General features: G+C 38.2%; 1 protein-coding gene across 10 annotated transcripts in view; it reads left to right on the forward strand.

The window, feature by feature from the left end:
* Positions 1–27,727, forward strand: part of MBD5 (methyl-CpG binding domain protein 5) — a 128,379-nt gene that overhangs the window by 66,393 nt on the left and 34,259 nt on the right. For 4 of the 10 annotated variants that reach the window (XM_042827449.1, XM_042827450.1, XM_042827451.1 and 1 more), the window contains 6 exons: positions 3,523–3,661; positions 7,462–7,653; positions 11,768–11,825; positions 21,157–21,834; positions 26,158–26,260; positions 26,697–26,877. In XM_042827449.1, coding sequence (XP_042683383.1) covers positions 21,722–21,834; positions 26,158–26,260; positions 26,697–26,877 — 397 coding nt within the window. In that variant the 5' untranslated portion in view covers positions 3,523–3,661; positions 7,462–7,653; positions 11,768–11,825; positions 21,157–21,721. The remainder of the gene's footprint in view (positions 1–3,522; positions 3,662–7,461; positions 7,654–11,767; positions 11,826–21,156; positions 21,835–26,157; positions 26,261–26,696; positions 26,878–27,727) is intronic. The other 6 variants (XM_042827443.1, XM_042827444.1, XM_042827442.1 and 3 more) reach the window with 6 other exon arrangements.

The raw sequence follows: 27,727 nt of genomic DNA on the forward strand, positions 1-27,727 counted from the left end.
AGTTCTGTGTTCTGTGCCTCATCTATGTTGAGCATTACTAAACAAGGGACGTTAAGGTAAATATGAAACATTTAATGCGTTTGCAATTGCCCTTTTGCAATTTGCAAATGTGCTTTAGGACTCTCTCTGCAGTTCTTACACCTTATGAAGTACAAGAGAAGTTAAAAAGTCATAATCCAGTTCTACTGACCGTGCTATGAAATTCTCTTTATTAGTTCCTAATGTCAAGAAATGATGCAATAGACAAATCGAGACATGTACAACTTCCTTCTTCTCAGGTGTGGGGAAAGAAGGACAGCACATACACACCGGCAGTGGAAAATACCATTACCATCAAAAGCAACAATTTATTATTTTTTTTCTTTTCCCTTATATATAACTTTGCAAGTACTCTCATGAATCTTTCTGTCAGCAGATGACGTTTGAGTTTGCCGTTGGTCTGGTGTGGAGATCTGTGGTGAGAAGAGGATTGTGTTTCTTCTACTGTGGTTAATTAATTAAGCCTTCCGTTTGAGATAGTTCTACTTTTATAGTAAGGCTTCATGTTAGTCGTGCAGATCAAGAAAAAAATGGATGAACATTCCTCATTAGGATGACTGTGGCACTGTGGCAAGAGCTGGCTGCTACACATCTTTTGAAATGTCTCTGTATTTCAGGAGAGACCGTCCCAGAAAAGCACCCCGTTATTTGTTAGTTTGCCATAGCAATGGCTGTGTAAAGTTCTTGGTATTTTCTTTCTTTTTTATCTTTAACATCTATTCAAAGACAACAAGTGGAGGAAAGGCAAATTGGTATTATTCAGAACTAGAATTTGGATCTCATCTCAGTTCTCATCAGTTTCACGGCTATCTCTGTATCAAATTAAAGATCAGTGAAGGAGAAAAGTAGATTACATTTCCATTGTGAGTTAGGAAGTAGAAATGTGATTACAACAGGTACGCAAAGTAGCTAATGGAAATAAATCACAAGCAGATGAATGAAATTATTTTTTAAATATACCACTTGATTCTCAGTTGTTTTCGGAAAACCAAAATGAATTGGAATGCGTGATTATTTGAGAGAACTTACAGCTTTCGTATCTTTCAAGCCCAAAGCTCGAGTGTTAACTTCATCAAAATACCAAGAGGAAGGAGGCAGAAAACATATTACAGTTTAATGTACAAAACACGGGCAAATGCTTGCCATAGCAACCAGCAGTTAGGTGAGATGAGTGCTGTGGCACACGGGCCTGCGCTCTGCTTACCTCTTTATTACCCAAGGTTGTACATAGGAGTGATTTTCTTTATGGTGGGAAACTGATCTATTTGTCAATTTGATTGTTTTCGTTCTGTTTTGAAATTGCTGGGTGAAGGCTGTCTGTATGCTGTTTCTGAATAGTAGCATGCACCTTTCCTGTCAAAACCAAGGCTTTTTATAAGTAAAAGCATTTTCGTTTTTGTGAGATTTGTTATTAGTAGTTGTCACTTTCTTTATGAAAGTATGAGAGTTGTAGGATTTACAGGATGGAGATTTGATAAATTGATGTCTCTGATTTCCTCTGCTTTCAAATTAAAAATCCATTCCTTCTTTTTTCTTTTGGTGACAAAAAAAAAAAAAAAAGACAGTATCCCTTCTTACATCTTTTCTGTTCAAAGCTACATCCACTCCAGTGACACCATTGCCAAACCTGTGAAAAATGTTAGTATGTTAGCCTTGCAGCTATGTATCACATACGTAAAACAAATATGTTGGTATGTTAGCCTTATAGCTATGCATCACAGAAGTAAAACAAATGTGTTAGTATGTTAGCCTTAGTGCTGTGGTTAATTTCTAAATGAGCTTCTCTAAGGGATCTACCTTTTTTTGCCGTGCTCCTTTGAGCTCTAACATAATTCACACAGTGGTGGGGGGCACTTAACATGCATTTCTGATGTTACATTAGGATAGGCAGCTTCAGCCAATACAGAAGAGTAGCACACTTGTAAAAGGCATGCATTCGAGCAAAGGTTCTCTCAGAAGTTCAGATATTTATTTCTGATTTTGTTAGGACATCTGCTGTGTTTTAACTTGGCTTTAACCAAATACCTGGGAAATATTAGGTAATACATAGGAATTCTAGTCAGAAAAAGGAAAACAAGGTTCCACATTTCCAACACCTTTATGCTGACTTATATTATGAGGTACTCAGAAGGGGTTTTTAGACATACCCACTCATCAGTATCACAACAGTTATATTCTAAATTTAATTCTAAATTGTTTTGAATGCGAGACAGCTAAATATTGCTTTTATTTAAACAATTAAATAAAATACCAAAGTCCTCCTATGAAGACCAGGGGAGAAGACATTTCCAATAGCGTGGTGTTTTAAAGCAAGGAGGTGAGGAAGGAGCCCTGCAGAGCTCCAAGCAGAAGCAGGCCCTGCCCTTCCCTGCTGCACCGCTCCAGCACCCGCGTGCCGCCAGCCACAGAGATTAGGGCACCAATGTAGGTTAAGACTAATCCGACAAATACACAAATCGGCTCCCTTATCTGATTCTCTGGAGCCACGTTAGTGGAGGAGAGGAAGCAGCTTGGGGCTGCAGTGTGTGCTCCACAGCCTTCCATAAAGCAGAGGTGAGGAAGCGCACTGCCTCCTCCCAGCTCGCAGGCTTTCGGCAGGGTTCCAAGTCTACCCTGGGGCAACTTGAAGGTCCTGTGGCCCCTGCTGTTTGTCCAGGTGTAATCACATGCGTGGAGATTTTCAGTGGCTGTTGATGTTGCATCATGAAGTACAAGGCCCTGGTTTGACTCAGCTTGTGGTTGAACCTTCCCACCAATATCCCACTGTGTGATGGCAGCAGAGGGGCGTTTGGACCAGGTGGCGTCTGACGTGGAAGTGTGTATAGAGCAAAGGACTGCCTTTGAATTCCTCTGTGTGGAAACATGGCACCACTGACATTCACTGATGCTTTGAACATTTATGGAGACCAAGCAGTGGGTGTGAGCACTGTGAGGGGGGCTGCTGCATTTCAGCAGTGGTAGCAGCAGTGGATCACCTCGCCTGCTGCAGATTTTTGCAAGGACACACAGGCTCCCAGGTTTGAAGGCCCACGAGGGTTATGGAGGTCTTCTCCAGAACACTTAATATAAAAGTCCCCTTATCCATTCTGGAGGCTGTATTTCTATCACTTTAAATTCTGTGCAAATGTGTAGCAAGAGGATATAGCCAGAGTCCATTCTACCCTTGGACACAGGGTTTTCTGTTTATGGTCATCAAAAATAGAGGTCCTTCTAGAGGGCAGTTAAGAATACAGGTGTATTTGGGACCAGATTACACTCATTTATTTTACATCACACTTTGAACTCTACCTCTCCTCACTGACTGCTGAGACAGCCTTGATAAACCAACCAGTTCTTTTCAGTGTTTGCTTTTGAGACTGTTCCCATGGTTTTTGTGTAGTGAAGCAGTCTTTCGGAGAAGCCATGCAGCCTGCATTAAGTACAGGTATCGATACTTTGTCTTTCTGCAAATCGTGTTTTATTAAAACATGTTTTTTATTGTAGGAAGAAGAGGCTAATATCAAAGCATAACAGACAGGAAAATATAAAGACTAGAAGAAACAGCACTTCACTTTTTCTTTCTAAAAATTCAGAGAACCACCAAAATCTGGTGGATTACCTCCACCGATCTTCTGGATTTGAGGTGAGTGGATTTCCTCATTCCCACCATTTCTCCTCATGCCATATCTATGGAAAAATTATTGAAAATAAAACGGTATCAGGCTGGATGCTTGTAATCAAGTCTCTGAACTTCTGCCAAATTTTTCCAGCGTGCAGCCCATGCCTGTGATTTGAAAGACACACTTTTGGAGGAGCATTTCTCAATTCTGCCACAGGGTAAATGGAAAGAATATATGAGAGTATGAGAAACAGCCAATGAACAAGCAGATTGCTGTAGAAGATATGTAGATAAAACAGACCTTAGAAAATGAAAGGGAACTGGCAGAGTGCCTCTTTTTTCTGTACGCATTTGTGACAGCACACAGCTGAAAAGTTCCTGAGTTTGTTTCTTTTACTGGAAGATCATTGGCATTTTTATTTAGTTTTATAAAAAGTAGAGTCTTTTTAATTTTAGATGCATCAAATGCCGTAGTTGTAAGAGTACTGTATGTATCTTGGGAGATTAGATGGGGACAGGATTTCTTTTACTCTGTTATCGCAGACTTGTTATGTAAATAGAAAGCTCGCAAGCAAATGAGAAAGCACATTCACTGAAAAAAGCCAGATGGCTTTTCCCCAGAAATACATCCACTGTCAGATTCTAGCAACTTGGTGAGAACTTGCTGGAAAAGTTATTGTTATGGATATGCATGCAATAGGAAAATAAACATAGTGAAATCACTATGAGTGCCCTATACTTATCTCTGAATGATAAAAATAAACCGGTCTTTTTGTGCGTGGTGCAGTGCTGGCTATTTAATAAAGACTAGGATAGTCTGTGCAACCACTCTTACATTAAATAGCAGATGTTCAGAAGTGTGATTTTTATAATGTCAAGTATCCATTCTTTTAATAAAAAAAAAAAAAACCTTCACACAACTTTTTTGCAAATAATTATTTTAATATTTCATCATAGAATCACCAAGGTTGGAAAAGATCTTGGAGTCATCAAGTCCAGTCAGTCTTGAGACCTGGTAGATCCTAGTAGGCAAAGAAGGATTGAGAGGCAGGATAAAAGGAGAGTGAGAACAAGACTTTCAGGAGGGGAAAAGCAATATGGGGCCTATTGAATTAGCCACAGAAATTCTCTTGAGTCACCGTGTAAAACTCTTTTGAGGGTCATATAAGACACTGGCAGCATGTGCTGAGTGTGATGCTATTACTTGGATGCTTGTAGGTTTGTAAATGGAATATGTACAGTAAAGGTAATTTTTTTCCCAGCAGAAAATTTAATTACATCTTTGCTTACACGTTTCCATTTCTGTATGTTCAGTACAGACAACTCTTATAATTAATGTATCGTTACTATTTTATTTAGAATCTATAAGTTAAAAACCAGGTTCTTTATTTGAATTCATTTTAGTAATGCTTTTTTTGTCAAATTCTTGAGGCCTTTAGTAGAGCATTCTTTTACTGATGCTGCTTAAATCTTCAGTATTGTCCACGTGACCTAGTTATTTTAAGCCCTGGTATGACATAGCTTTCATTGTTGGGCTGTTTCATCCATCTATTGAAATTGTTTCCAGTAAATCAGTTTTATATTGTTTGCTGTGCTTTTGCTTTAGGAAAGCCTTTACAAAAATCTCTCTTACCGATACCTTTCAATGTGATTAAACGTTAATTAGTAATTTTATCTGAAGAATATTAAATGCACAGTAAAAACTGTGTAATCTAAAATACATTTGTCTGCAAACTATTTAACAAAAAATAGTTATGTCGTATTTCTGCTTGCTTTGTCACTGTAAAAATTAGCTGCTCTGAAGTCACAGATTCTTAAAGCATTCATCTATAGTTTTATGAATAACAAGTAAAAATGTTCCTTTAAAAAATAATCATGCAGCTTATATAAAGACTGGATTACATACAGAGGAAACATTAAACGTTTGTCATTTCTGCAATAGGAGAAGAAATTCTTATGTTTTAAGTGTGCCATTTACGTGTCAGATTTTAGGACTCAGAATTTCTGAGTGATTTCTAAAGCACTGACATTCAGGTTCTCAATAAGCTAAAACCAGCAGCTCAGGCCCATTGCTTGGAGTCTGATAATACAAGTCTTGGGAGAAAGTTCAGTGCCTTCCCATCTCCACTGGGTGTACCTGGATGTCTGTACCATGACATCCTTCTCCTTAGCATTATGTTCCAATTTTTCACTTAATCCAATGCAGTGTATTTCAGTGGTATGTAATCAGCATTTAGACCTCCTGCCTTTATAAAGTCACATGGTTCTGTTGGGATTGTTGTAAGCTGTTTCAATGAATGGAAAGAGAATTTTTTTACCAATAATAGCATTATTTCTTTATTATTATTTAATTTTCATTTTAATCATTTTAATAATATATAGGGACTGGATAATCTGGAAACGAGTAACTGCTGTCAGTCACTTTCTCTCTAAATAGTTTTCTTTCTAAACAGAGTCTGGAAGGCTCTACTGGGCTGCTGAATTCAGTGCAAAAAGGCAGATTCATTGTTACAGGATGTCACGGCCCAACTTTGCTCTGAAATTAGGTGCCAATCAACTATCAGCTGTTACTAAAATTACAACTACTAATAAAGTCAGCAGAAGTTAAAGACCAGCTCATCACCAAGAAAGCAAAAAGGATTTCCTTACAAACTTAAATAAGAATCACAGTAAATGCTGTGGTATGTGCTGCCAGTGTACTTCCTGGCACGTAACTCCTTATACCCAATTCACATCACTTACCTGAAATTTTTGTTATTTGTTTATACTATTTGTATAATGCTGTAATGTAAGAGGAAAAGGTTTGTAACAACAACAAAGACCTTGACTGAATGACAGATGTCTTTAAGAGGAGTCCCAAATTAGTGATCTATAAACCAGAGCAAATTCTTCAGGCTTTCTGTAGGACACAGAAATTGTTGATTGGTTGTGTTGCATCCACTTCAATGAAAGATTTGTTCATAACATGGGAAATTGCCTATAAATCTGAATTTGTTAAAGGCATATTACTGGTTTCTAGCTGTGCTCTCTTACTGAGACCTCAGGCTTTGAGGTACAATGCTGTAAAGGCCAACATCAACTCTTTTAGCTATGTCTTTAACCTAATGAGCTCCAATCCATTTCACTTCTAAAAGAACTAATTAGTTGACTTAAAGTCCTGCAAAGGTTGTTAACTCCTTTCAGTGTCAGAGAAATTGGAGCTGTCGTGCTCGAGTGGAGGGTTACAGATATGTGGTGCTGTTGTTTCCAAAGGAAATGGCTCAAGAGAAGCCCAGTGCTTTTGTTTTCGATAGGCAAATGTTGCTGTGATAACACAAGCTCTTACAGCTGGGGCTTCACCTGTGTCTGTGTACGTCTGCAGTAGCTCATACACAGTACTGACAGGGCCTTTACATAACTAAAGTTTTAAAAGAGAGAGACTGCTGCTGTGTTTGTGTATGTTTTTATCATGTAGTATTAGCTGTGGTATTTAACTCTCTAAAGCCTAACTTCTAGCCTTACTATTTAAAGGCTATTAGCATGTGTCAGGACAGCTACAGTTATCTGAAGACATGAAGTTTGTATTATACAGTTTCACACTGGTTCTATCGTTATAAAAATCTTCAGCTGATTTTTCTAGAAATCTGCCCATTCCTGTGGACAGTGAACCATCATAATTTATTAAAAGCTATCTGTTTCTTATCAGAGCCATCCTCACCTTCCTTAACAGCAAATATTATCTCAACTTTTGCTACAAAGTCATTGGGTAAGGCTTAGGAGGCAATCAAGAGAAACGAAATAAAAACATCAGTGTTTTAGTTTAAATAATTCTACTGTCTCAATAGATGTAACCTGGCGTGCAAGAGTTCCTCACATGAGGGGTGCAGTAAGGCAAGGAGCCAGCCTCAATGGACATAGCCCATTATCGAGATCTCAACAGGAGAATAGCTAAAGCAAATCTCCAAGTGCATCAAGAATTCTAAGAAGACTAAATATCCCCAAGGTAACTAGAAGCAAGACCATGAGGAGTAATGTAGGTGAGTATTCAAAAGTGAATCAGTGCCTTTCTTAAGCCGGAATTTGGCAATTTGGCAATTTATATCTTTATATGAGGTAAACAGTGCACTGATACATGGACCTTTTTGGTAACAGAACAAAGAAGAAAGCATTCTTGACCTAGATTTAACAGATTTTCTTGAAACAGTGTACAATGTACCGTGTTCTAAAGGTATGAAAAGTATCATTTTGTGGCAGCATGATTCATATGGAGTGTTAGTCATGATTGGTAGGAATATATTTTGATATAATTAAACAATAGAAATCCATTTGTCTGTATCAGAAAATACATGGCAGTTCTTGACCTACATGATACAGTAGTGGCAGAGCACAGCTGCCTTGCCCTGAGATAAAGGCAGAACTTTAAAGTGCAAAGCTTTTGCTCTTATACATTTTCATAATCAAAATATAAGGTTATACCATGTCAACAACCAGCAGATGGAGAAAAAAAATGTCCTAGAAGCTCAAAGAACACAGTAGGAAACTGAGCTATAAATACCAGGCTAATTCCATAGCTTTAAGATTTCTCCAAAGCTTTTTTAAATCCCTCCAGAAAAGACTGAAGAGATCCCTAATCTGAAGTGCCCCACTTGAGGAAATACGTACATTTTTCTTTTTAAATAAAATTATGTTAATCTACAACAGATTGTTTGGTCATCTCAGTGAGTCAGTGTAGTATCTGTACTATATCCACTGCTTCAAAATAAGATTCTTAAACACACCAGTACATTTTCATTCTTATCAGTGAGTTCTTCTTCAGAGAAAATATAGAATTCTGTCTGATCACCTCTGAACCGATACATGCAGCATTCCCACAGAATACCTGATGACCAGAACTCATTTTGAATCTCTGTTTTTTAGAGAGCTATCCCTTTCAGTTGAGAGATGTAGCAGAAGACCATTCTTCTTTGATCAGATTTTGTGAAAATTTGGAGGACCTATTCGTATCTTTTTCCCATGTATTTGCAAACTGTGCCTATGGAATATAAGATTCTAGCTATGTTCAGAAATATTTGTTTTTCCGGCTTACGTGCTTAATACTGTAAATTCCTGAAAGCAGATGTTCAGATTTCCAGGGATATTTCCTAGGATACATCACTAGGTACTGAGCCCCACTTTGACTTTCTGCCACTGAGGTGATCTGATGCAGCTCTGATTGTCTAGAGCTTTGTTAACTTCACATTTATGCATCTCCGAGGTTTGAAACCCTTCTCTGGAGCATTGCCAGCAGTTTGTGGAGTCATCCTCCATATGAAAGTTGTTTTTTTTTTCCATACGTTTATTCAGAATTTTCCGTGTTGCATCTGAGTTTGTTGTGCTTCCCCTGTATGAGAGGAAGATGATTGAAGTGCTTGAAAAATAACAAAGATCACAAAGAGTCATTTCTCAAGTGCTGAGAGTTTTTACAAACATCAGTGTCTTTTGTCAGATCCTGCAAGTATTTGCTGTCAGTGAGACCTTAGAATGTATTTTGCTGTACTGAACATGGTCTTTTATGGGAAGTTCTTATTAGTAGGAAGATGAGAAAGCAGAGCAACAAACTAGTGGCGGATTGACAAAGCAGTACTTTTAAAGAGCAGCAGGAAGAATGAGGTTTGTTTGTGGCAGGGGAAAAAAGAGAACGCTGTAGGATGGGCATAAAACTTTAAAAAGATTAGAATTTTATCAAAAGCAGTGGTAGTGGTTGCTGTGCAGATTTGAAAGAGAAAAGAGCAAGGAGAAAAGGCAAGTTTAAATTGCACCAAGGATTAAGAGAAAGTCCAACTTAGAGAACTTTTTTTTGTTACTAATAATCTTCTTCAAGGTAAATAGTTTAAGGTATATGGTGTTTACACGATTTCCTTACAGCACTTTTAAGAAGAATAAATAACCTTTTTTTTGTAAATGAAATGCTTTGAGTGCTTTGGAATGTCCACATTTAAAATGAAGTGAGAAATTCAGGTTCAGCAGCACTGGGAAGTTTGCCTTTCATTGCCTTAAATTCACACTTCCATTGAGATAGCATGGCAAAGTGTAACGTAAGAACTAAACACTTCTTTTTTTAAATGCAGGGAGATACCTGTAGGTTGAAAATCACATTTGTTAGATTTTTCTGCCAAGAATCCAGAGTTGATGACACCGATAGCTTTGTTTGTGGGGGTTTTTGACAGAATATGTTTGTGTTACTGATGGAATTTCTTTTAATGAAGCTTTAAATTAGAGCTGACTGAAGGATTCTTCGCCGGTATGCTTTCCAGTAGCTCAGTTTTTGGAGAATGGTACCAGAGTTTGTTTGATACCTGTTAGGTACTTACCTTTACCTTCTCCATTTCCTGGGACTCGTATCATTGTTCAAGAATAAAGATCTGTTTGAGTTTTGAGTTAGGATCTAGCACGGTTTGTTTTCCTCTGTTTGGGATGAAATTGTGCATTTTCTAGATTCTTCTCTTTTATGGCTAGTTCTTAAACTCCAGGTGGTGTAATGCTTCCTTGTAGGGACGCATGGTTTTAAATTCTTGCTGCCTGTGGTCCTTCACCCTCGTTTTTGTTTGCTCTGCTTTGATGAGCTGGTGCAATACTGTTGTCAGGCTTGAATGTGATTCACCCTTTTGTTCAGTTCTTTCTGAGGAGACCCAAACCTTTTTATGTCTGGCTTAGGGTTTGTGCAGTTTACTGCACGTGTAGTAAAGTCATGTTTTGTAGTACACCAAGCAAGCAAAGCTATGGGGTGCTGGCAGAGCTCTGTGTTAAACCCAGTGCTGTCATGACGATATGCAACAGCAGGGCTTTCAGAGTAGTTGGGACCTGGTGTGAGTAATCATGCTCCCCAGGAAGTCTTTGAGGTCCTTTTCAGGTCCTAAAACATACCCTACGTTTTTAAGGAGGGAGGAAGAAGGCGCTTAAAGATACAGAAATCCTTTTACGTGAAGTTCATTTGATAGCCCAACTATCCTTTTCTGTAGGCACACTGTATTGGCTTTTGTTGGTAGAAGTCCACATTAGCAAAATTTTACCCTTGTCAAGGTCCCACGGAGGGAAGAGTTGAAAGGGGAGAAGCAGTGGCAAAAGAATTGGGCTCTGGAAGTCTTGAAGTCTGTTGTGCAGAGCGGTGCTTAAGGCACTTAGTGACAGTGCCCAGACTTTTGGCTTAGACTGCAGGTTGCTGACATCAAAACTCCACATTCCTCATCTCTGAGTCTGAAGTTACTCATACTTCTTTTCCTAAAATTGTGCTTCTGCAAACATACGCAGAGAATTTATTTATAAAGTATTTAAAATTTTTAATCCTTAATACGATGTTTTAAATCCTAATTTCAAAATTTTAAATTTTGGAGGTGTGAATGATAAAAATACTTCAAAGGAGAGAGTTTCACAACCTGTGTACTGTGGTGGAGAACAGAAAGCTTTTTATTATCACTGGAAGTAAGCGTTTCATTTTCTGAGAGCCAGACTGTAATCTTCACAGTTAATGGGAGAGTGTAATTTATGCTTACTAAGGTGTCAGTGTGAATATGTCTGAAAATTGCTAGGTAAAATTTCAACCAAAAAATATACAGACATGAACATTTATGTACTTTGCTCATCTTATCGGGCTAAATATACCTTGCCATTCTTGACTGCAAATCTCCAGGCACAGGGATGGTGAGTTGATGAGTCAGAATCCCTAACGAAGCAGCCTGGCGAGGGCAGGGAGGGTTGATGTTGTTCTCACCTCTCTCTGGGGCAGGAAGAAGGGGGAAGAGGTTTTTGGCTTAAGAAACACAAAATCTTACCCAAAACGAACAGCACGTGTACAGCTGAGGACTGTATTGCATTGTTTGCAGAATAAACTTTAATAGAATATATTTTCTAAAAGTTGTGCCTTAACATTTTTTTAAAGACTAGACTATCTTTTCTATGCTATGTTTTTTGGAAATGAACTGTGAGCAAAACATGAAGAGGAAGCACGTATTTGTTTCAGAGGAAAAACAGTATTCAAAGCAACCTCTCCATTTAGATGTTCGTCAATATGAAGGAATAATTAAGAATCACTTAATGTTGAAATTGTAGCATTCAGGAGGACCATTTTGCTTACTATTGCTTATATTCTCTTTCAACTGGATCTTTGTTTTTCAGCTTGGAATGAACATGATGATAATATCCACCTTAAATCTAATGCTTAACGAGGAAAAAGGTCAGGCTCTATTTTTCTTTTTTTCTTTTTTTCTAATTTGGTGTCCTACAGTTTATTAATATACTAAAAACATACTTACAAATTGTGTTACTTACTGAATATTTTTTATAGAACCAGCCAGATAGAAAGTTTTAATGTGAGGATGAAGAAGAGTGTTTTTCAGTTCAGTGGTATGTGCATGAAACAGTTGACTCGGATCAGTGCATGTGAGAGAATGGAGCTGTATAAGGAAAGATCATGTATACAAATCTTCACAGAGATTTCACTTTCGAATGGTTAAACCTACAATTAAGGGACCTCTTGTATGTCCATAAAGAAATATTTGTCACAATTTTTGTGGAGTAAAAGCACTGAACACGAGTAGAATCACCCACTTGTTTTTTGGTAAATATTCTTCAACTCCTGAGGGCAGTTTCAGAAATCAGAGGAATCCTTTTAACACTGTCTGTCTCATAAATAAAACAGTGGGGGCAAATTCTCAAAACACCCTTTCAGTTAGTGTGTCATTGAAAGGCAGTGAGTAATAATGCATTAATGCTAGAAAGAGAATCATGCATCAAATAGCATGGGTTGGTAGCACAGCAAATTTTAGAGAGGCAGCCTAAGCTTTCAAACAATTGCGTTGATGCTCGATACTTCTGGAGTTTGTATTAAGATGCAGGAATAGCTAATTTTTATGAGGGTTTTTTGTTTGTTTGTTTTCAAATTCAGAGTTTTTTTTCATGTGGGAAATCACTGAGCAGAAATGCAGAATTCAGTAAACAATTCAGAAAATGCTATTTGGATAAAAAGTTCCATGTGTCTAAAAATAGTGCAGCCCTGTGACTTTGGCACAGAAGGCATAATTTACAGGTTTAATTTGCAATCCTGCTACGTTTCTGTCATTCTCTTGCACAGAAATTCAGTCTGAATTATTCAGATGATTTAAATATTGCTGTGTCCTGAACTTCAGGTGCCCAACACAAAGGAAGTTTATCTGGTTTATTCGCCGTCTGCATTTACAATACGGGAGTGAGATTCTCATTTTTGCCATTTCTTTCTTTCTGTTTCCACATCACATTGCACAGCTAATGGAGATTGGAGCTAATCTGAGTAATTGTTATGACAGGAGATCAAAGCCTTTCACTCTATTTCCAGCAAACTGATTTTTCCATTTTTTTGACCATATATATATAAAAATCAAATTGAATTCTCACGTTCAGGTTTTCAAATGATTACTTTTAAATATTCTCTCTTTAGAAAATTAACTTTTTTTTTCCCATGGATAACTGTTTCTCTAGCAACCAGTCAATAACATAGCAAAGCTGTTAACAAGCACTAAACATTGACAGTAGTTATTTCCTATTTATTTTCTTAATTTCTTTATCAGGTAACATAAGAACGTTCTGCATCAAATGGTCCTGAAGTGCATATAATCTCCATTATGAAAACTGTGACAGAATTGCATTTAAGAACTCCAGATTGTATTTAATCCCAAAACATGGGCATTAAAAGAACCAAATTGTTCTTCGTTGATGCTCTCTGATCTCCTTTTGAAGTGATTTTAACTTTGGCCAGAAACTCAACAATACCTGGAGCTCTGTTATTTGATAGGTCTTGGGAGGTCTGACTTCTCTCTCGTAGGCACATTTTGCAATCAGCTTTCTTTCTTTAGTTTGGGTCTTTATGTTAAATATCCATTTTAGATTCTTCTGGAGCTTGATGGTTTCATAGGGAGCCAGCAGGACGTCAGCCGCTGTAGAAAAGTGAGTTACAACCATGAACAATACCTGAAGCCACAGAGAATTAATACCTTATCTTAAAGCTAACGATTCGTCTTTGTTCCAAAATGATACAGAAAACTGGTGAAGAATTTCACTGGCAAAATCAAAATTGTGACTTTTCTGCAGCAAAATAGAGTTTGGGGGCAGATTTTCTCATCCATCAAGGCCTAAAGGCCAAAACCAAAGTGACCATCACAGCTGTAAAACTGCTACATTCAGTGTGTGTGGGATGGTGTAATTTCTCTTTACATTCAGGAAGGCTGAGTCCTTTACAATCCTCGTTAGGAACATCCCTCCTCTTTTTCGCTATAGTTGATTTGCTGCCTTGTTTCAGAATATAAAAAGTAACCAGTTTGCATAGGGTTGATGGAACTTTGTATGTTGAAACACCACCAGTGAGAAATAAATGCATCAAGGATTTTCGGTCATTAAAAATCAAAACATAATTAAGAAAACAAACAAACATTGAGCCTGGATTTGTACTGAAGATGGACATGCTTTTCATTAGTTCCTCTTCAGATGACAAAATGGATTGCTGGAATAATATTTCTTTACATTTCAGTATTAGCATATAAGATAGTAATATTCTGCTCCATTATATACCCTAAGAAAGATTTTGTTGATAGTGGTAATATTCTTCTCTACAGAATAACTTGGTTCTTCTGTAGCCTACGTTCATACCCAATGTTAGTTTCAAATTTAAAAATAGAAAACTTTGAATGTTTACATTATTTTGGCTCATAAGAAGGCCTATCACATACACACAGTTTTGACCTATTTTGCTTGCAAAGAAAGAAATTAATGTGGTGGAAGGCCTGAAAGCATGCTGAGTGCTGGGTCTTTGGTCTCTACCAAGTGATCGCTGTTACTGAGCAGACAGAGTTGAGATTTAAAAAGAAAAATAATTATTCCCAGCATCTTTTTTGATTGTCGTGTCGCTCAGTTTTGTTTTTTACCAAAGTGCTTTCAGAGCTGCTGTCTGTATGTGTCCATGCACACGTGTGCTTCCAAAGGTAGTCATCTGTTCTTGAAAAGGATGTGCTTTCTCTCTGCTTTCACTGGAAGTGAAAACCTCAATTGCTATGATAACACAGTTAAACCTCAGCAATGGAGGATGTGTCACAGCTCAATCAGCTGCATTTTACCTGTCGTATAGGCACAGGCAGGAAGTGTATCTGATGCAAGGATTACAGCTTGTGATCAGTTAACAGCATGCTGGTGCAAAAGTAAGAGGTTTGTATCATATGCTCTTAATGATAACTAGAATCCATGAATGTGAGTCAGGCTCTTTTCCCCATCTAGCCATGATACAGCTAAAGATTGTTTTATTACTGTAGATTCCTAGATAGCAGGCCTGAAAGGACTGCTTTGATCATCCAGCCTGGCAGTAAAGGCAATCACATGCAACAGGGTTGTGTCCTGCATGCAGAATGCAAGTGCCCTAGCTGGGGCAAGGCCAGCTCGTTAACTGAGGATGCAGTGACAAGTGCATGGCCTGGGCTCTGGGAGTTGTTTGCTAATTAATAGCAAATTCTCCCAAATAGCTGTCCTCCTCTAGGGTGGTTAAATTGTTGGGGTCTTCCAATCTTAGAAAAACTGCTGCATCAAAGCCAGTATAAATTAGGATTACATAAGCCTTCTACATAATAAAACTACCTTTCATAAAGTTCAAAATACTGTTGCACCAAAGGTACTTGGATGGCATAAACTGATTTGGTACCAGGACGATTTAAATTACATAATTTTAGTAAGATCATTCTGTTCAGAACATTTTTTCAGGTTGTTGAAATGGATCTCTTTATTTACAAGTAGGATGAAGATGTCTTTCTCAAGCCAGAAGCCGGAATGTATCATATATACAGTAGTGTTGTACTGCAAGATACCAGTACAGACAGATAAGTTTGAAGGAAAAAGATTTCCCTTATACATTGGTAGGCTGTAGTAGATTGTTGAGTCACTCACGTAAAAAGTCGAGTTTCATAAGGCATTCAATTCTAATTAGTAAGAGAAAGCTTCTTTTCAAAATGTAAAAACATTCCCAAAAAGCAGTGCAACATTTCTAATTAGGTGACATGGGAGAATCCCAGCCAACTCCTGTGATAGACAAACTAATAATTAGCAAATAATAACTAAATAAAACCTTATTTTAACTCCCTGTAGTTTGAAAACAATGCTTTGAAAGAAGCTGAACATTCCTTTTAGTTCTTAAAATCAGTCCAGGGGATCTGAGTGCATTTCCATTTCCAAATGTCTTGCAGGTTTTTCTGTGATAGAAGGAAAGGCTGGGAAGTGAGATTGGTGTTTGTATTTATACTCATTTTGTTTTGTGGATATTCTAAGGGTTTGCAAAACATTATACCCAAAATCTGTCACCGTCCCATAAGCAAGCATCCAGAGGCAGTCATTTCACAGGGATCTGTAAGTAGCCTTTCCCTGTAATACCTGGAATTGCTTAGCATATTTAAAGGGTCATTTAAGAAAAAACTTATAGAGCATCTTTGCAGTATTAGACTGTCAAAATTTGATTTACTGGTTTTATATCCACTTATTAATAAAGGAAAGGCTGTATTGGTATTCATATCATATGTGATGGATCTGAATCCAGTCTATTAGTATCTAATTTAATTTTCTTTAACCTTGTACCAAGTTTTCTGTATTGCCTCAAAAACTGTTAAACATTTTCAGCTGAGTGTGCAATGAGGCTTCCAAAATGCAGCATCCAAAAAAGTGAGACAGATGCATTAAAAATGGAAAACATACTTTGAGTATGTGAAAGTTAAGGGGGAATTTTTCATGGGGGGGAGATATTTGAGGGATTGGATTGAGGAAACAATTTGGTGTCATTTTACATAGTTCTTCAGTGAAATATTTTTAAGCATATTATAATGAAAGTGGACTGCAAAACAAATCTGAAAGGCATGTCTTGGCGCACAGAAAAAAGGATTAATTGATTTAGATGTGGAAAGTTGTGTTCCTCGTGGTAAGATAACATGAGTTGTCTGGAGTTATTACGAGATTACAGAAAAGAGGTATTTATTACATGGGTTGATGAAAATCAGCCCTTTGGGTAGAATCCAGTGTCCAGAGCGTTTTGAATCTGCTCCAAAATCCAAATGCTTTCTAAACCAATCTGAAGTACTTTGGTTAGAGTACTCAGATACTGAAAAGCAAAACAGTGCATCAAAGGAGACCGTTTTTCAGCAGTTGGAAGACTCTGGTCTGGTCAGAAGCGTAAAGGGTTGGGTTGCCAAAGGGATGCTCTGTTTGGCAGAGCGTTGCTGGCCACGCTGATCCCTGCTGGGATTATCATGTCTCTTTTCAGTGACAGGACTTTGCAAATCCCATAGAGCAGTTCCACTTCCCTCTGGTTGTCCTCTTATGCTTCAGCTTCTTGTCTAGGCTGTCTTAGCATATAAAATGTTTTATAAATCCAGCCCGTGTCAGTGTTAAGGGGAAAAAGAGCCAGACTCAGACTGTATTAAGCGAGTCTTAACCTCTTTTTCACTGCTGTCTTCCTTAGCTCCGTTTTCTTTGTTTGACTGATAACCAGGTATGGGGAAAATGCAGTGGGTGCCTTTTGTTAAATCAGATGTGGAGAGGATGAACCCGTGTGGGAGAAGTCTGCAGTGTGCTTAACTTTTCAATGGCATTATGCTGTTAAATAAAGCAACTCAGCATATGAGGGCTAGTGAAGAATTTCTCTACCAGAACATTGATGGCAATCTAATATTTTTGCAATTCATACGTAATAGAAATAGGCAGCGCTTACGTTATAGGAGACTGCTCCGGAACTAATGCCTCCTGTGGTACTGTGTTGGCCCACATCAGAATAAGATGTTGGTGGTATGGCAGTAGAGGTTAAACCTTCCCTCCAGTATTTTGTTACGTTTTATTGCTGTGTGACAAGTGGCAGCAGAGGGGCAGGGCAGTCAGACAAAATGGCGCCTGCCATGGAAGTGCGTATGAAGCAAAGGTGTGTCACTGAATTCTTATATGCAGAAAAAATTGTTCCCATAGGCGTTCATTGATGCTTGCAGAGTGCATATGGAGACCAAACAGTGGATGGTGGTGCAGTGAGGCAGCGGGTGGTGCCTTTCAACAATGGCAACAGCAAGATGAAAGATAAACCGCGTTTCAGATGTCAGTGTATGCTTGTCACTCCACGAAATGAATCATGGGATCAAAGAATCACCAAAGTTGGAAACGAGCTCTAAGATCATTCAGTCCAACCATCCATCTGTCATATTTCCCAGTAAGCCTCAGTACGACATCTAAATGTTTCTTGAACATCTCCAGGGACAGTTGATCAGCTTATCATAGAATCAAAGAATCTTAGGATCACAAGGTTGGAAACAACCTATAAGATCATCCAGTCCAGCCATCTCCTCATCACCATTGCCACCACAAGCACTAAATTGTCTGCGTGGATCGGTGGATTACAACCAGGGGACTGTGTATGGAGGTGAACATTGGCCTCCGTGTATTGGAAATGATGGTGACAGTGTTGGAATATTGCAGAGATTCTGCCAGGTGAGTCCCACACATGCTCACGCAGGCACAGAAAGAATACTGTATGCAAGCTTGTCAGGACCTATGAAACAAGGCTGAAGTTTCCTGGATTGCATCATTACCAGTGACAGGGTGTGGTGTCACCACTAGGATCCAGAGTCCAAACTGGCAGTCCATGGAGTGGCAACATGTGAATTCCCTATCAGAGAAAAAGTTGAAGATGCAGCCTTCTGTGGGTAAATTGATACACACTGCCTTTTGTGATGGGAAATGGGTGATTTCCTGGATTTCCTGGAACAAGGACAAACCATCCACTCTGTTCACTACATGATGACACTGACTAAGCTGAAGGTTCAAACCTCCAGAAATCAAGCCAGAGTAGAAAAGAATCTCTTGCAACACAGGAACACCAGGCCCCACACCAGTTTGAGGACCATGGAGGACATTGTGAGTCTTGGCTGGACTGCCCTACTAGACTGAACTCCCCATTATGTAGTCCAAATTTGGCACCTTCTGACTTCATCTGTTTGGGACAATGAAAGATGGACAGCATGAGCAACATTTTCCTAGCAATAACACCATCCTAGCAGCTGTGAAACTATGGATCGCCTCTACTGCTGCAGATTTTCACAAGCGCAACTTGCACATCCTGTTCATTGCTGGTAAAAATGCAGAGCTGGTGGTGGTGGCTATGTTGAGAAATGGCATTTTGCAGCTGAGAATTTTCTCTATCAAACAGTGTTACTGTGCTCCTTTTATCCATTGTCATTTCCATGGAAATAATTAGGAGGCATTACTTTCAAAGCACGTTTGCTACTTTATTGCCTGCAGTTTGTGCCAATTCGTTCAGAACTGGGAAGCAATCTCACTTTATATATATTTATAAATATATTTATATTTTCATATAAATGCATAAAACCATTCTAGTCACTCTGTTCTACAATTCATTGCATGCAGAAACATCAGTGTATCCTCACAGAGCCCCACTTGCACATGGTAAATTGCAAGTTAGGTCAAACCCTGTAATGTGAATAGCAGTGTTCTGTTTTCTGCTAAGTGTGTTGTTTGAAGTATTTTTGTACCTGGGGAAGAATGGATAATGCACATATGTTCTGATTCAGTTTCACGTTCCACGTCGCTCGGGTGTTTGTGTTAGTTTACATTTTTTAGCCTCTAGTATTTCTCAGGAAAAAGTCATGCCAATAATAAACTTGGATGGAAGGTATATGATAGAAGCAGCCATTGTATTCCAGTCCGTTGTACTGAGTAAAAACGTTTGAATATTCTCCACAGAAGAGACAGCTACATGAATTCTTTTGCTTCTTTTGGTACTGTTTCAAGCTATGTGCAGTACAGAAAAGTGGTTTATCTGATAAGTATTGCGGTGGTGATGGAATGGGATGTTAGCTAATGCAGGGTACTGCAGAACCAGTAGGAATATAGGGTTACTTCAAAGTGTCTCTTGCTGTTTGAGCAAAAAAGAAAGTGATGGCTTTTTTCTTGTAATGGATGCAGTGTAATTGCCCTAAATAGCAACATGAGCCACAGTAAGGCTGTGCAAAGAGATTAGCAATGCTCTCTGCGATATGTGCTTCCAGTATTTTATAGATGTATTTTCTGAGTCAGATTTTACTGTATTAGAGAAAGTTAATTCTCAGTAAAAAACATTATTTACCTATTTTAGCCTTACATGAGACCTGTAATAGATCTGCCAATACACCATTCAATGGTAACGCTGAAAGTTAAACATAAATTCTGCCTTGCTTTTGATGAAATGTCATCTGTTACCTTCTTAATCTTTCATCTTTAGATTTCAGCCCTTAGCCCAGGGATATGTGCAGCTGGCTCCTTCCCAGTCCATACTAGTTTTGAAAACATTCTTTTTTATTTAGCATTTTGAAATTTACATTTGTAAATAGCACATGTAAAGAGAATGTCCTGTGTAAGTGTACTTAGAGTATTTTTGAGGACTGTCTGTCTCTGTAGCCTTCTTCTAGTGGTCTGGAGGGAAGACTGCTCTTACTGGTAAATGTAGATGTAATGTGTTGTTTGTACTGCTGCTGCAGAAACATAGGATCCTTGGACTTAATGTTCTAGCTCAAAAAGCCTCTCCTTACTAAAATCTTTCAGATCTATAGTAACATATACTAAGTTTTTTAATGTTAGCGTAACGCTAGTGTTAGGAGTAAGGCAGAACTGGCTTACAATTCCAAATAAAGCCCATTAATGTCATTATTACAATAGTCATCAGTGCCATTTTTCTTTTATGTTCTATAGATTTCTCGTATGTACTGTTTACATGAAATATTCCATGTTTGTCTCACCTTAATAAAACTTCTGGTCTTAAAAATGAAGTCACATCTACTTGGAAAACTTCTTTGAAGAACAGCACACTTTGTTTAATCCTGAAATACAGCAACGAAAATCTATTCATAGTATAACATGGGGGGAAGTGACCGTTTACGATATCAGATTGTTTCATGGGAATACTGAGATCAGTACAGAAAAACATGATTCCAAAACTAGATTTGATTAGGAGGATCATAATTGCTGTCATTTTCCTGTTTGTTATATAAGTGTTTGTTGGTTTTTTTTTTATGAAGTTATTTCAATCTAATCTAAATGTAACATTTTATTGATATTATCAACCCCAGAAGCAGATTCCTTCACATTAAATTTGTTCCATTTTACAAACAATTTTTAAAGGGCATTAATAGAGCTAGTCATCTGTTGATAATTTTGAATAGCAGCATATGTGGAACTCCTTGGTTTAATGATACATCTCTTAGTTCACCCAAACTGTTCTTTAACTATTTAATAGAAGTTGCATTGTCTTGGCTTTTAAGATGTAGTTTGGTTGCATCCACATATAATCATAAAATATATTAGCCAGATTGTATTTTTATCATAACCCATATTATGATGGTTTCATTGACATTTGAAATTTTGATTCTAAGCTCTTTAAATGGATGCAGCTGTGTACATCTTCATGAATTACTGGGCTGGACTGATAGACTTCAAAAAAGGGCTGATGTATTTTCTGTATCTGTGTTTTTCAGGCTGTTTTGTTGGAGCCAGGAAGTCATGAAAGAAAGTCAAGAAGAGAACTTGGATAATGAACAGAAGATAAAAAGAAAACAAAAAGAATGTGGCATATAAAGGGTATAATACCTGGAGGTATTAGATCTGACTCATATTTATAAAAATGAGACGAGCTTTCACAAAATACAAGTTATCTTAGTCATCAAGCTTGGAACCATGCTGTTGAACTAGAAATTCTCCTTTTCCCCATTCTCCTTTCTGACAGGTAACAAAGGATTGGTGAATTATGATTTTCCCAAGTTGGAAGCACTAATTTTTATCTATATAGTTCGTCCTTATGAATATATAAGGAGTTAAACATTGCATATTTAATGTGGATTATAATGGGAAACTGACTCATTAACAAAAATGGCCACTTTTAAGGACTTGGTTTCAAACTGAGCCGGAGCCTCCCAATGCACTTTGTACAATTTGGGGAAAGATGTACTGAATGGCCTTCTTTGGGAGGCCATGATGACATGTAGTAAAAGGATATCATCTTACTGTTGATATCTTTGAAGACTCATAAACAGAAACAGAAAAATGAATGGTGGAAAGGAGTGTGACGGAGGGGACACGGATGGAGGGCCACCAGCAGTGCAAGTTCCCGTTGGTTGGCAGCGACGGGTGGACCAAAGTGGAGTGCTCTATATCAGGTATGGTTACCTCAAGTGGTTGCTGTTGTTGTTTGCACTGTAGTTTTGCCAGAACATGTGGTAGATTAGTGACCTGGCTAGTTCTTACACTCAAGGAGTTCGAGGGCGTATTCTTTTGGAAGTGCTAGATCGTTCATCCTGCTGATATTAATGGAGTCCACTTGAGTTATGCCATTTGCACGCCTGCAGCACATACTCTGTCATTACAAATCTAATATTACTTGGTCTTGAAAATTTGATATCCTTACTATACATTTTGCTTTAGGCACGAATAGTTCTTTATTACTTATTATCGTCACGTGGATTTTAAAGCTGAGCAGTAGCAGATTTAACCTGACTTAATGCCTCCATTATTGAAGCCTTTTACAATGAAACTAGCCAGAGGATTTCTTAGGTCACATCTGAGATTGATGAGAAATTTCTCTCATTGCCTTTTCCGTGCTCAGCACCCGCTTTCTACAAGACCATTTGCTGGTCGTGTTCAAAGGAACAATCAGGCATTCAAACAATTCATGGCATATAAGATAGAACAGGACTTTTTTCTGACTTCAGCTCGGTTTGTGTGGTGCCACGCAACTTTATCCTGGCATTCAGTAGCTCTTCTTTGCTGTCTCTTTTGGGTTTACGTTCCGGATCTCCACTGTACTTTTGTGGTTTATTTACTGTCTTTTGAAAGGAAATTAGATGGTGTAACTATACTCAGTAGCCATAGAAAACGTTTTAAAGCCCATGAAGGTTCTTTGTACAAAATCACTGTCATGCCTCGGCGGGACCGACTTCTACAGCTTGCTCCCATTTCTAACGTAGAAAAAAGTATATACAGGAAAGCAAGCCTAAAGCTTGCTAAAGTTTCAGATATTTTATTTATTTTATTTATTTCTTTTCCTAGCTTATAGAATTTTTTCCTTCATCTTGGAGCAGTCTCAAAGAAATGTATTGAGATTACCATTAAGTGAGTGTGCTCAGACAAACGTACTGCAAGCTAAAGCTTATCGGAAAAAGATCAAAGTTAGCTTTAACAAAATGTAGGTACATCAGGTTTACATCACATTAATCTAAATGATTATCCATTCATTATTGTCTTATTCCACTCTTTTCTGATTAAAATAGCCTCTAGTACACAACGTTTTATGTATTAACAATATCAAATTCTTTAATGAGTCTCAGCATACTCCAATTTTACACTAAACCACCATAAAAGATCAAATACATTCCAGGATTTCTTGTTTATATTCTCAGTTGGCAGAATCAAACAAAATCCACGTCAGTGATATGCATGTCAGAGATGAATAGCCTTCCCCTTGTATTTCTCATTATTGCTGTAATTTACGGGGCCTCTGCCTCAGTTAAAAATCAATGAAAAAGAAAGAGTTGTTTGGTTTGTGGTGCTTTTTGTTGGGTATTTTTTTTCCTTTCATCGTTGCATCCAGACATCAGGACTTAAAATTCTTTGCTATTTTTATATGCCTAATGAGCCCACCTGTTTTTGAATTTTCTTTTCTACAGCTGTAAGAAACAGATCATAAAGCTCTTAAAGAAGTCTTACATGCTTAGAAACAAGTACATTTGTTTATAATTCTGACAGTTATTTGCTCTTCTGTCTTTTTTTAATATGTTTTTTGTTGTTGTTTCTTAATATTTCTTTTCTCAATTGCCTTATGAGAAACACTGCTTTTATTCCAGTTGACCCTGTTAATCAAGTTTACCAGTTGTCTTTTTCGTTTTAGGGAAGCTGGTATTATTTCAGCCCTCTTTCCAACTTTTGTCCATGTACTTTCTTTAATCCAGTAGTGAGTTTGCTGGTGTTCCTCTGTAAGCCATTCTGCTTCAGGGAAGTCTAGATGTTGTCTAGATGCTCATCCACATTCTTATTTGGTGAAAGGCATGGGGTGGAAAGTAATGGTTGGAAGGGATGAATGTCATCTAATCCAGCGTGGGATGTGAGCAGCACTCCATCAGGTCACTTGCTGGCATTGTTAGCTGCATCTTCAAGGATGAACTCTCCCTAAGCTCTCTAGGGAAACTGCTGTTGAGCCCTTCTAAAGGAACAGCCACCCTGAAAATACTCACTGCATTTATCGAAGGAAAGGAAGGCCAAACTGTACTGACTCAAAAGCTAACCAGAGGACAATAACTGTATGTATTAAGAGTAGATGATCTCAGCTGAATAAGGACTCGGTGTATTTGTGCTTCTTTATAAAGCTTACATCCTTTTTATCAGCTGTCAACAGTTGCTTTGAGTTAAATCTATTAATTAGTTTTTATTATCAGGTTGAAGCACTGCTTTCTTAGTAACTAACAGTGCTGCTTGGAGATAATCTCTTCCTCAGGTTACTGCAAGCAAATAGTTACAGTGGAATAAACAGAGAAAAGGTTTTTAATAGCAGGTGGACATTCCATAGCTGTCAGTAACTGATGCAAATATGTAATTTGCTCTCCCATATTTCTTTGGAGTCTTAAAACCCCTGGATATCCAGAGTGACAAAAAACCCTTTGCAGTACAAAAGCATGAGGAAATTTGTTCACGCAGAAGATGCCTTGCCATTACGTAGGTCCATGCAGTCCATAACTGGTGTGCAGCAGACATGATTCCTGGCATGAATCTAGAGAACAGTTGGGCTGTTCTCTATATCCAGGTTTCATTGCATGCACCCATTTGTACTGTGCAAGAACCCAGCAGAAACAGAAAAAAAAATGGGCCTTTTCTTAGTTTTGGTATTTCAGTGGGCAGATAACTGTGCATACATGCAGCAGGTATGGTGAATCCTGTAGTGCCACAGCTTCAGTGGGCTGCTCTGTGTGCTCCTGGTAAGCGTGGGTTATGCAGAGCTCGCTTTACACCCTCCTTGGTGTGTGCAGATGCCCTATGGGTCAGTTGTTTCTAGTCTCCACTTTCTCCTTGCACCTGTAGCTGCGTTTTGCAGGCAAGCTGTGCACTGGTAAAGCTTACTGAAAACTACTGGTGTGTGGATGGGCTTGTACAGAGCAAATGGCAGTCTGCAGTTCTCCTGTGGGAAGCTGTGACACCCCAGGTGAGGACCTCACCTATGCAGCATGGCAGCTCCGGTGTGCTTGCTCAGATTAGGCTTTCTGGATGAAGATTTGGCTTTCTGGCCTATAAGTCATTTTTCTTCATGCTTCTACCATTATTTTTAGATTGCTTTTACTTTGTTATCCTCAAATGTCAGTGTTGCACATATTCGACCTAAGTGGTTCTCTCTAAAATAACCATTTTAGGGCAGATCTGGTAAATAAATTACTGAAACTGTTAATGTGACTTTAAATGACATTTGCAGATGTTGCTTTATAGATGAGTAAGTTCTTGTTGTGCGTTAGTTGTTTATACATCAGGTTTTAAGTATGAAAGTTCATCATAGTTTGGAATTTTGACTCTTGGCTGTTTTCATCATCCAGACTCTTCCACTTTCTTTGTTTTTGTTAAAATAAGGGCTTTTAAGGACCAGTGTTTCAGCCAGTCCTCTCAAACTGTTGTGTTCTTTTCCTGATGAACAGTTTGGATGGCTAAGTAATAGAGAGCAGTGTGAAGGTTAGAGGTTTCTGACATGAGAACTTCTTTCATCTTATGACTTAGTGATTTTACCATAACAGAATTTCCAGTGTCCCATTTTTGGAGGTGGAGATAATGATTTTCTGGTGGGAGCAAGAAAAATCCAAGTGCAGTTTATCAGAAACTCCCTGGGCTGGCTTCGTGGTGCAGTATTTCACACTTTCAGTGGGAAGGTTGAAGTTACAGCTGAATAAACTGCACTGTGTGCAGCCAACAGACCCAGCCCCAATACTTGTGCTGCTATTCTCCCTTTTCTTTCTGAGTTTTCTCATACTTGAAATACATTTGTGATGTTTTCTTTATAAATTAGATTCCAGTCCTAGAAAGTAGAAGTGACTGTCATGCCTCAGTGGAACTGCAGGGATGGGATCTGGGGGGGAGGTTTGTGGGGATTGCCCTCTGCTTGTGTGTCGCATGTTATAGGAGAGAAGATTGAGAAATTCATCTTAGTGTTGTAAGGCAATAGTTAAAGCTTTCAAGTACAATTGTATTTTGAATAGTAAATATCAATCATCTCAATTGCTTTCTTTGCACTTGTTCGTTTTTCTGGGGTAAAATCTTTCTTTAAAATGTTGCTGCTTTTTTTCACTGTTTTTGGTTTCTTCTCCATTCTTGACTAAAAGCAAGAAGTACTATGAAACTAAATATGAAATCTTAGCTTGGTATCCAATTCTGTCTGTGTGAGCTGTTAGAATAGTGGATAGAGGTCATGACCTGTCAAATAGCTTGAATTTATCATTTCTGTTTCTTTACAGTCCCAGTGGGTCTTTATTATCCTGCTTGGAGCAGGTGAAGACTTACTTGCTGACTGATGGAACCTGCAAATGTGGCCTAGAATGTCCTCTTGTTCTTCCCAAGGTAAAGAAATAATAATTTCTGGTTTCTGCAATGTAATCCTTATCAGCTAACTGTGTCAGCTGATGTACTGTGCCGTGCTTAAATTCTGTTCTGATCATATGTAGAATGCACACAAATAAGTGGATCTCCTCTCTGCCTTCTTCCTGCACGGAGGCTCAATTCTCATGGTGATTGAAAGTTCTCCTATTAAACTGGCAGCTTACCATCAACAGCAACGTGTTCATGTGTGGAGTTCAGACATGGGAGCTTCAGCAGGAGTTGGTTTCCCTAACCAGCTGCTGGGGTTTGGTTCACAGGGTGTATTTTAGAGCAAGCGTGTAGGTATGGTGGGTATTAATGAAATGTAGTTTCCTTGATAATTCCAGAAAATGGAAAGCCTTTAATATAGTAATGGTAAAACAGTAATGATTTTAAATGTTGGAATTTCTACACTCAGGTCTTTAATTTTGATCCTGGAGCTGCTGTGAAGCAGAGAACTGCTGAAGATGTTAAAGCAGATGAGGATGTCACCAAACTATGCATACATAAAAGAAAAATTATTGCTGTGGCTACACTTCATAAAAGCATGGAAGCACCACATCCTTCACTAGTTCTAACTAGTCCTGGTGGTGGAACAAGTGAGTAATAGCATGCAAAGTCATTTAGCTAACTAATTTTTTATATATAATTAATGTACACCCCCAAAAGCCTTATATGTCTGTGATTGCAGTAGTAAACAGATTCAAGTTAAAAATGGAAGTAGTAATTAGAGAGATGTAGGTAGATAGAAAATGAATTTAAAAAGCAGGTCATCCCAGACTAAGAGCATGATTTTCTTGGAAAAGATATCAGATTGTTCTACACAAAGAAAATACATTAGCTCTCATCTTTTGGAACCGTAGTAATATGTCTGATATTCTGTCACATGGGAAATTAGGGAAGCTGAATAAAGTGATTATAAAGGGATTAGAATGTGGCTAAGGACTTGGCTAAATGGGAAATTGTATTGCAAGGCAGAATATACAACTAAAAATCTCCACTGTAATTTCTCAAGGATTATTTTGGGAGAGCAACCTGGATTAGCATTTTAATTATCCAGATCAACAAAAGTCAAGTAATTTTGTTGATGGATGAAGCTATGAGTATTATTTGAAACAAAAGAAGATCAAAACATTTTGGAAAATTGGAGGATCGTTGACACCTGGAGTGAAAGAAAAGTTGCAGTAACAAATCCTGTTAATTGTGAGGTTATGCACCTGGGGACTAGAGGAGAAAAGCTATTAGCCCTAAATTATTGAGAAAGAACACCTAGATATAGTAGCTGATCAGAGATGCCTGTGAGCAGTACCAGATGGCAGTATGGTGCAGATCAGTGTGATTCTGAGACAGAGAGGTACCAGTGTCTTTTTGTGCTTGCTGCCTTCCTGTGCTACTGTTCTTGCTAGCGGCACTCAAGTTTAAATAGAGCAGAGGCTCTTCTGTTAGGGC

Source organism: Centrocercus urophasianus, unplaced genomic scaffold (assembly GCF_019232065.1).
Source record: "Centrocercus urophasianus isolate 14NV4802_14NV808 unplaced genomic scaffold, USGS_Curo_1.0 seq_28, whole genome shotgun sequence".
NCBI lineage: Eukaryota > Metazoa > Chordata > Aves > Galliformes > Phasianidae > Centrocercus > Centrocercus urophasianus.